This window comes from Papio anubis, unplaced genomic scaffold, assembly GCF_008728515.1.
Source record: "Papio anubis isolate 15944 unplaced genomic scaffold, Panubis1.0 scaffold1343, whole genome shotgun sequence".
Lineage (NCBI taxonomy): Eukaryota > Metazoa > Chordata > Mammalia > Primates > Cercopithecidae > Papio > Papio anubis.
The window spans coordinates 1-10,382 of NW_022161296.1; the positions used below are offsets into that span (position 1 = coordinate 1).

At 45.0% G+C, this 10,382-nt stretch overlaps 1 gene segment (V, D, J or C); it reads left to right on the top strand.

The window, feature by feature from the left end:
• Positions 1-44: 44 nt before the first annotated feature.
• Positions 45-2,101, top strand: LOC101000283. The segment is given in 2 exon segments: positions 45-1,091; positions 1,172-2,101. Coding segments are annotated over 2 exon segments (363 nt in total).
• The last annotated feature ends 8,281 nt before the right edge of the window (positions 2,102-10,382 follow it).

A 10,382-nucleotide genomic window follows, 5' to 3' on the forward strand; every position in this document is an offset into this window, starting at 1 on the left:
CTGTTTCTGTTGATGCCGATGGACATTGTTTCGCATGCACCTTACCTAGTTCACGGCCTGTGCCGTGATAAAGACAAGACCTTTTGCTTCTGCACCCCAGGTACAATTCCTGTGAGCAATCTGGCAAATACTTTAGAAACTGTGTAGTTTGTGTTGCCTTGGCTTTTCATGTGAATCTTTCAGATGATGAGGAAATGAGAGTGGTTCACAAGAAAATGGAGCAGACCCAGGGGATAGTTAAGGGCCTCCTCCAAGCAATGTGGGTATCATAAAATAAATGTTAAAAAATGAAAGAACTAAACAAGAAGGTGCTGGGGTTGATACAAAGACTTCGAACTACCAGGAGTTGGGAGCATTAATGGCGATCGCTTCAGGTCCATCAGCAATTCAGAGACCTAAACAAATATTCCCTATTTATGCCGAATTTGTAGACTGTAGAAATCTAGGAGACAAAATGACCAGGAAAAATGTGTGACTTGGCGTGGGTGAAGGTCGGGCAAGTTAATCAAGTTGAGGACTGTTGAAGTCCTAGGGTGATCTTGCCTTTGCTGGGTGCCCAGACCATAGTCACACTCATGGGAAATTGCCAGCGAATAGAAAGTAGGTTTCTTTTCTATTTTTGGTAGTTCTTATTATCAGGCATATGAGCATTTGAATTTTGTCTTCATAGCATTTCCTGGGTATATTTCTCATTTTTTACAACACACATGATTTCCTCTAGATTTGCCACCTTCACAGGGTCACAGAGAAGGGTGGGAAGAAGGGAGGCCCTAGTCTGGGTCTTGTAGGACCATGGACAAGAGTGGGGAGGGACAAGAGGAGGTTGTAAGAAATCATTCCGCCCCTCCCAGGAGGCTCAGGCCAGCCTTTTTTCTGCACTTGTGGTTCTGGTTGTAAACCGTGTACACTCGTCCCTTCGGGCCAGGGTGGAAACTATGCAAATTCAAGTGGGGACCTCCCCACTGAAACCCAGGGCTCCCCTCCCGGTGAGTCTCCTGCACCACCAGCTGGGATCTCAGAGCTTCCTTTTCTGTCCTCCTCCAGGATGGGGTCCACCGTCATCCTCGCCCTGTTCCTGGCTGTTCTCCAAGGTCAGTCCTGCCCAGGGGTTGAGGCCACAGAGAAAAACAGGCAGAAGGGCCCTGATGCAAATTTTGTGTCTCCCCCACAGGAGTCTCTGCCGAGGTGCAGCTGGTGCAGTCTGGAGCAGAGGTGAAAAGGCCCGGGGAGCCTCTGAGGATCTCCTGTAAGACTTCTGGATACAGCTTTACCAGCTACTGGATCAGCTGGGTGCGCCAGACGCCCGGGAAAGAACTGGAGTGGATGGGGAGCATCTATCCTGGGACCTCTGATACCAGATACAGCCCGTCCTTCCAAGGCCATGTCACGATCTCAGCCGACAGCTCCACCAGCACCGTCTACCTGCAGTGGAGCAGCCTGAAGGCCTCGGACTCCGCCATGTATTATTGTGTAAGAGGGACCATCTAAACCCCCCATGGTGCAGGTGCAGAGTGAGGTGCCAGAGACACCCTCCCCAGGGACCTCTCTATCATCCGGGAGGAAACACTGGCTGTCTGTGTCCTCAGGAGCCAGAACCAGAGAACCATGTGGGAGGGTTCCCAGCCCCTAAGGCAACTGGATGGGAGAACTGACCACGGGAGGTGAATTCTCTGAGGGGGCTCTTGTGTGTTCTACAAGGTTGTTCATGGTGTATATTACATGGCTAACATCCAAAGGCTGTCTAATAGGCACCTCTTCAATATGATAGCCTTTTAATTAGTGAAAATTTAACACAGTTCATCATTGTTGCTTGCCTTCCTCCCTCCTATGCACTCTCACTCCCTCTGTCTTTTATTTTCTACTTACTTTTTCGAAAATCATTTAATCCCTTTTTGTACTATTACTCGGTTCTCTTGCTTTTTTTTTTTTTTCCTTTTAATAATATGCACTGAATAATTCATCTTTGTGCAAATTTGTAAGTATTTCGATATAACAAAGACTTCTTTCATAAGTAGATTTCCTGTAAGTAATCTTGCAGATATTTTAGAACCTGTTTGATTAAGGATAAATTAAAATAAATACATAAATATTTAAAGACATACAACCTATCAAAACTGAACCACCGAGAAATAAAAAATCTGGGATGGGCGTGGTTGCTCATATCTGTATTCCCAGCACTTAGGGAGGCCCATGCGGGTGGATTACCTCAGGTCAGGAGTTCGAGATCAGCCTGACCAACATGGCAAAAACCTCATCTCTTCTAAAAATACACAAATCAGCTGGGCGTGGTGGTGTTCGCCCGCAGTCCCGTAGTCCTGGCTACCCGGGAGGCTGAGGTAGGAGAATGACTTGAACCTGGGAGGCAGAGGTTGCAGAAAGCCAAAATTGAGCCACTACACTCCAGACTGGGCAACAGAGTGAGACTCCAGTTAAAAAAAAATCTGAACAGACCAATGAGTAAAGAGATCGAGTCAGTGATTTTTCAAACATCTCAAATCAAAGTCAAGAACTTCATGGATTTTATTAAAATGTTTTTAAAAAGCTAGAATTTCTACTCAAATTTCCAACAAAATAAGAGGAAGAAATGCATCCAAGCTTATTTTGGAAGGCCCTATTTCCAAAGCAAGGAAAAGACACTACAAGGAAATAAAATTACAGGCCAATATCCCTGATTATCATAGTTTCAAAAACTCTCACGAGTGATGAGATGACAAACAAAATTCAACAGCACATTAACAATAGAATTCACCATTATCAGATGTGGTTTATTTCTAGGATGCAATGAAGTTTTAACCTGCAAAAATAAAGGTGATATATTAAATTAAAACATTGAAGGACTAAAATTATATGTCCATATCAACAGATTTAGAGTCACTGACAAAATCCACCACACTCTCATTATAAAGAATCTGAACAAATCATGTATAAAATATATACCTCAACACAATAAAGACAACATATAACAAACCCACATCTAACATTATACTCAGTGGGGAAAATCTTATCTTCCTCTAAGACTGGAAACTAGACAAGATCCTCGCCACCACTAATATTATTCAACCTAACACTGGGGGGGGGGGGGCGGTTAGAGGGAAGAGTTAGGCAAGAATAAAATACAGAAGTCATCCATATAGTAATTAATACATTTAAAATATGTTTTGACTTATCATATGCTCTTATTTACAAAAAGCCCAAGAGACTCCAACAAAAAAAGTTGGAAGTAATGAAGAGATTCAATACATTTCCAGAATAAAAAAATCAAACTCATATTCCAAGATGGCAGGTTAGAGGCACTGCGAGCATCCCTCTTCCACTTGGAAGGACAAACTAACGTGGAGAGATGAACATGGTGGACTTATTTTCAAGAAGCAATGAAGGAGCTGAACAGAAACACTGAAATAATCTACAGACTTTCAGAAAAAAGCAGGAAGCTGCAGCCTGCACTGTGAGTCAGGTGAAGGGCTCTGAGTCCACAGAGTTCCAGGGGAGAGTTTGCCTCTGGGTTAGAGGATACACACGCCCACCTGGGATCCTGAAAGTCCGGGCCTCAGGAGAAGGCCCTAACCTCACCCAGTGCCAGGACCCGCTGTGGAGGGTCATGGAATATAAAGTAGAAGCAGTGGCAGGAAGACCCTTGCACAAACCCGCAGATCTCCGTGCGGTCTGAGGGCCACCATTTCCTAACGTTCTTCACAGAGGACCCTTGGGAGAACAGCCAAAAATTTTAGGCAGTGGTCACAGGTTGAAAGAGGCTGTCAACAGGGGTGTGTGATACAACCTCGGGTGGGGACGAACTCCCTTAGCCAGGGCCTGGGCAGGGAAGAGTGAAAAGTGGGCTGCAAGGTCAGGAGCCATGGGTGCAGGAGCTGGTTCCCGGCTTTGCAGCAGACAGGAAGGGGCATGGCACGAAACCCACGGCTGCAGTCTCCACGGGGACAGTTATGACTCCTGCTATTTGCAGGTATTGATCACAGGCTGACTGGAACTCATCTCACTGCTGCCAGTGGAGCATCATGGGAGTGGATCTGCCTCACCAAGTGTGTGGGAACTGTGTGGGGCTTACCACCACAGTAATACTCAAGTAATATGGCAAAACAGGGTGTATAATGTCCCACAAAGGTCACACTAGGTCTCCAGCAATAAACTTGAACGAAAATGAAGTCTTTAAAATACCAGATAAGAAATTCAAAATGTTGATTATTAAGCTACTCAAGACGATATAACAAGAAGGTGAAAATCATCATAAGCGAATGTATGAAAGCAGTTCAGAATATAAATGCAAATTTGTAAAGAGACATAGATATAAAGAGAAACCAATCAGAACTTCTAAAAATAAAAGACAAAATTCAGGAAAATAGTAAGGGAATTACAAAACGCCATGCAAAGTTTTAGAAATAGACTAGAAAAAGTAGAAGAAAAAAATATAACAATAGACTAGAAAAAGTAGAAAAGTTAAAGTAAAAATATTAGATGACAAAAAGAAGAATAAAGCAGAAATAAGAAGAAAAGAAGAAGAGAAAAAGACTACAGTATTTTTGAATTAATCAAATCAGAGAAAAATAAATTTGGAGAGAACCAAAAGAAGTAAACAAAGTCTCCAGGAAATATGGGTTTATGCAAAATGAGTAAACCTAAGCATAATTGATGTTCCTGAAGAAGAAAAACAATAATATGTTTGGAAAACTTATTTGAGGGAAAAACCGAGAAATACTTTCCTGGCCTGTCTAGAGACCTAGCTATCCAAATCCGAGAAGTTCAAAGAACTCCTGGGAAATATATTGAAAAACTGCCTTCACCAAGCTTATAGTCATCAGGCTACCAAAAGTGAACATGAAGGAAATCATTCTAAGAGCAGTAATAGGAAACAAAACAAAGAAACCCATCAGACTACTGGCAGACTTCTCAGCAGAAACCTCACAAGCCAGATGGATGAAACTTCTGTCTTCAAGTTCCGTGAACAGGACAACTTTCAATCAAGAATTTTGTATCCTGCCAAACTGTTTGATAAATCAAAAAGAAGTAAAGTCATTTTCAGAATCACCAGTGCTGAGGGAATTCATCACTACCTAACCAGCAGTGCAGGAAATGCTAGAAGTTGTAAACCTTGAAACTGTTGTACCCGAGCGAGTTAGACAAACGCCACACTTTGAGATGAATTTAAGAGTCCTTTATTAACCGGTGACGGGGAGACGACTAATGCTCCAAATTCTCTCGGCCCGAGGAAGTGGCTTGATTTTCTTTTATACTTCGGATTAGGAAGTGGAGGGAGCTCAGCTGCAACAAGTCTACAGAAGTAAAAACATGTAAAAAAGTTAAAAAGACAAATGGTTACAGAGAAACAAACAGTTCCAGATGCAGGGGCTCTAAATCTTTCATAAGATGTTATATATGGGGGCTCTGCCGGACACAGACTCAAGGTTTTATGGTGTTATGTCTTGAGTAAAATCCTGGGAACTTCGTACATTGCTTGCTTCAGTATCTTTTCAGTTAATTGGACCCTGATATGTTGAGAGTCTTACACAAGTTAACTCATTGAGGAAGGGAGTGGGTAAGGAGTCCTTGAACCCTTGCCAATGACGGAGCCAAATGGAGTTCATCCGTCCGGCTTTCTCAGCTAAGGGAGAGCTTACTCCTGTGGAAACAAGGCTAGGTGATTAGGGGAGAAGGGGAGAGTCTAAAAACAAAGTTAGTAAAAAGCAAGGGTAGGTATTACAAAACAAAAGCCCAATATACACATAAAAGGAACCTCTTAAGAGATTGAAACTCACAGGGCATGTAAAACAATAACACAGTGAAAAAAAAAAAACCCACTAGTTAAGAATAACATAGCAAAGAGAACAGTAATTCGTATCTAAATATTCACATTGAATGTAAATGGCCTCAATGCTCCATATGAAAGATACACAATGGCAGAATGGATTAAAAAATCACAATGGAAATATCTGATGTCTTTAAAAGACTTCCCTAACACACAAGGATTTTCATAAACTCAAGGTAAAAGGGTGGAAGAAGGCATTTCACAAAAATGGAAACCAAGAGTGAGCAGGAGTAGCTATTCTGATATGAGACAAAACAGACTTCAAAGCAACAGTAAGAAAAAGACATAGATGATCACTATACAATTATAAAAGGATCAATTCAACAAGAAAATGTTACAATTCCAAATTTATATGCACCAAACCCTGGAGGAACTAGATTCATAAAACAAGTACTATGAGAGCTAACAAAATGAGATAGACAGCAAAACAATCAGAGTGGGAGACTTTAATACAATCATGACAGCACCAGACAGATCTTCGAGACTGAAAGTCAACAGAGAAAAAAATGCACGTAAAGAACTCACTGAAACAAACGGATGTAGCAGATATTTACAGAACATTCTGTCCAAGACCTGCAGAATAAACATTCCTGTAATCAGTACATGCAACGTTCTACAAGATGGAACATATAATAGGTCACAAAACAAGTCTTGATGAATTTTTAAAACACTGAAATCATATCAAGTATCTTCTCAGACCACAGGAGAATAAAACTAAAAATGAGCTCTCAAAGAAACCCTTACAACTGAACAAATACATAAAAATTAAGAAATCTGCTCCTGATTAATATCTGGGTTAACAATGGCATAAAGATGAAAATTTAAAAGTTATTTCAATTAAATGGTAACAAGTTATTGAAACCTTAAGAATACAGCAAAAGCAGTGGTAAGACGAAAATTCATAGTGCCTGCTGCCTACACCAAAACCCCGAAAGAGCACAAGTTGTCAACCTAATGTTGAGGCGAGAACAAAGAAAAAATTAAAGACAGAAAGAAATAGAAATTTAAAAAGAGGCAGAAACAAGCTGCCTGCGTTAGGCCAACTCGTTTCAAAGCCAGTAACAGGCAAAGTTTCAATAATGTTATCTAAGGACCAGAGCTCAGAGCAATGTGCTCTGAAGACTGTCCCAGCACTCCCTCAACGTAAGGATGTGAAGAGATAAGTTTTCCTATCTCTCCTTTAGTGTAAGTGAACTTCCCCGTCGAATCCCATCCCCTCTGCTCTGTAAACTATACCTTGGTCCTCGCTCTGTAAGTTTAAGGAGTTTCTGTTTTTCCTGTGGTCAATGATTGCAGGTTCCTGCTTCTTCATCTAAGCGGTATAGCCTGAGCAGGTCTGGCCCGTAGCCAGCCAGAGGCCATGGTGGGGTCGCAGGATGAGTCTTTGTGAGACTCCTTTGAACTAAGCAGATACTGACCATCTGGGCAGCATAGTAAGGAGTATACTAAACCTGAGTTATAAGCCTGTGTTCGTTGGATTAAAGGCCTTTGTCTTGCCTCCATACATTCGCATTCTTGCCACTTAGGAGCAGGTATATAAGCAAAACCTTGTCTTTGTTCGGGGCCCAGATTTTTGGACGTTGAGTCTGCTGGGACAGAGTGTACTCAGTGAAGATCCTCCTGCTATACCCCAAGGTCTCCCTTGCCCTCCTGATTTTCCACAACATTTCTTGCAAGCGAGCAGCCAGGAGGACGAGAGACAACAGGCTGGCTTTCTCCTTTGCCTGAGGGTCTATCTGTGACCCCGGGCGGCCTCCGAGGAACTTCAACCCGAGGAGAGACTGGCTCTCCCGTCCCCGGCGCCCTCCTCTGACAGAGCAATGGAACCTGGAAAGCGTAACAGGATGATGATCCCAGAGGCAGTGCTACTGAACCACTGTCCGGTTTGGGGGCCCAAGACAGGACCCGTCCCATGAGGACAGAGGGGAGCCTGATGTCCTCCCAGGGTGGAGAGAGGCTGGGGGGCAAGAGAGGTTCACTAATTCGGATAAAGCAGCCACCCCAACCGCAGGATATGCGAGAGAGGCTCGCTAAGTCGGTTAGGAAAGGGAACTGGGGGAGGGCAAGTGTGTGAAAGGGCCTGAAAGAGACGGTTCCAGGGGAGGCGCAGATCTCAGAGTGGACCATGTCCTCCCAGTGGAGTCTGGGGCCACCAGGGACAGTGGCGATGTGGCTAATATGTGCTGGGATAAGGAACTCTCCTGGCCAGGCGGCCACTGAAAACTCCTGTAACAGGAGACGGTTGGTTGGTCCGAAAAGATAGTCAGGATGAGTGTGTGTCACAGAGGGAGGAAATAGGAAGGAAACTGTTGAAACTCACTCCACTGGAATGTACGTTAAAGAATTTTAAGAAAGGTTTTGCAGGGGATTATGGAACTAAGTTGACCCCCGCCAAAGGTTGAGAACTCTCTGTGAGTCAGAATGGCCTTCTTTTGGGGTCGGCCGGCCGGCCGAGGGTACTCTAGATAGGGAGGTGATTGGCCAGGTGTTTAAGGTGGTGATGGGGGTGGGAGAACAGCAAGGGTATCCAGATCAATTTCCCTACATAGATTCATGGCTCAATATTATACAGAATCAACCAGCGTGGTTGCACCCCCCAGCAGCATATTGTAAGACGCTTGTGGCCCGAGCAGCCGAACACAAAAAGAAAGTAAAATCAGCCGTGCTGGCAGCTGCAAAGAAAAAGGGAAAGTCACAGGAAAGCCAAGATAAACCAGTTCTGCAGCACCTCAGGAGGAAACAGAGTTTCCTCTTCCTCCTATGTTCCAGTCTACCCCGCTTTGCCGAGACCAACTGCTCCCACTGCAGGTTCAGTTGTCAGGCCAGCAGCTCCAGCCGCCCATGAGGAGTTAAATCCGGGTGGGTACACACCCCCAGCCTCACCTGAGAAGGAGGAATTGGAGCTGCAGAAAGTTAAGTGGAAAGTCCGGGAAGTCAGGCCTGGCCGCACCTGAGTCCTGCAAACGCACCTCAGGGAGACGAGAGGACCTGTCTATTATGATGAGCACGGCCACATCCAGCGGGGAGAGTGAACTTTCATTTACCAGCCCTCTTCAACCACTGACCTCCTGAACTGGAAGCATCATACCCCTTCCTAGACAGAAAGGCCACAGGCTCTCATAGCCTTGATGCAGTCCGTTTTTCAGACACACAATCCAACCTGGCCAGATTGCAAACAGCTTCTTTCGACCCTGTTTAATATGGAGGAATGGCAGAGAGTGACACAGGCAGCCCTCCAGTGGCTAGAAGCTAATGCACCTGCAGACAGTTAAAGCCCAGGCACATGCACAGGGTCCAGTTCCCTGAAACAGACCCCACCTGGGACCCAAATGATGCATCCCAGTGGCAGCAGCTGCAGCGGCACTGAGAAGCAACCTTGCATGGGCTGAAGGATGGTGGGAGAAAAGCAGTTAATATAGGAAAAATCTCGGAGGTGCTCCAGGGAGCAGATGAGAGCCCAAGCCAGTTTTATGAGAGACTTTGTGAGGCGTATCAGCTATACACCCTGCTCAACCCTGAGACTACTGAGAATCAGCATGTGGTAAATACAGCATTTGTAGGGCAGGCCCAGGGCAATATCAGGCGGAAGTTGCAGAAGATGGAAGGTTTCACGGGTATGAATGCTACTCAGCTTATTGACATAGCCACCAAGGTGTGCATTAACCAAGATCAGGAGGCAACGAGGGAGGCTGACTGAAGGCTTAAGAAGAAGGCTGATTTACCGGCAGCTGCCCTTACAGAGAGGAAGCTGGTTTTGCAAGGGGATGCGGGCGTGGACGAGGGCATGGAAGAGGCCAGACTGGATGGGGATCTGAGAGTCAGCTGAGACTAGAAAGAGATCACTGTGCGCCATGCAAAAGGAAAGGGCGCTGGAAGAACGAGTGTCCAGAGAATGGTAACAAGGAGAATGGTCAGGGCCATGGTATGGGAAGGCCACCAGCAGGGGGCTGCCGCATCCGGGAGGAACCAGACACGGATCTGATCGGACTGGCTGGGGCTGAAGGATATGAGGAGTAGGACAGACCGGGCTTTTTCTCATTGGACCCCCAAGAGCCTATGTTCAGATTAGAAGTGGGGACCAACCAGTGGACTTTACGGTAGATCTGGTGTTGAGCACTTGTTAGTGACCCGACCTATAGGGTCGCCATCCAAGGACTGTGCAACTATTGTAGGAGCCACTGGAGTCTCAGAAAAGAGGCCTTTCTGTCCGTCAAAGAGGTATGTTAAAGGAGGACGATGAGTCCAACATGAATTCCTATACCTCCCAAATTGCCCAGTTCCTTTGCTGGGAAGAGACTTGCTTCGAAAACTGCAGGCACAGGTTACATTTGGGTCACAAGGGGATGTAACTTTTTAAATCCAGCTCACCCAGAGGCTATGGTGTTAACCCTGACTGTCCCACGGGCTGAGGAATGGAGACGATATGCAGGAAAGACTCCAGCACCAGGAGTAAATTAAATGCATGGGTTACTTACTAAAACTCCTGGAGTCTGGGCTGAAAGGAACCTGCCTGGACTGGCAGTAATCAGGCACCAATTATAGTGGAGTTAAAACCAGGAGCACC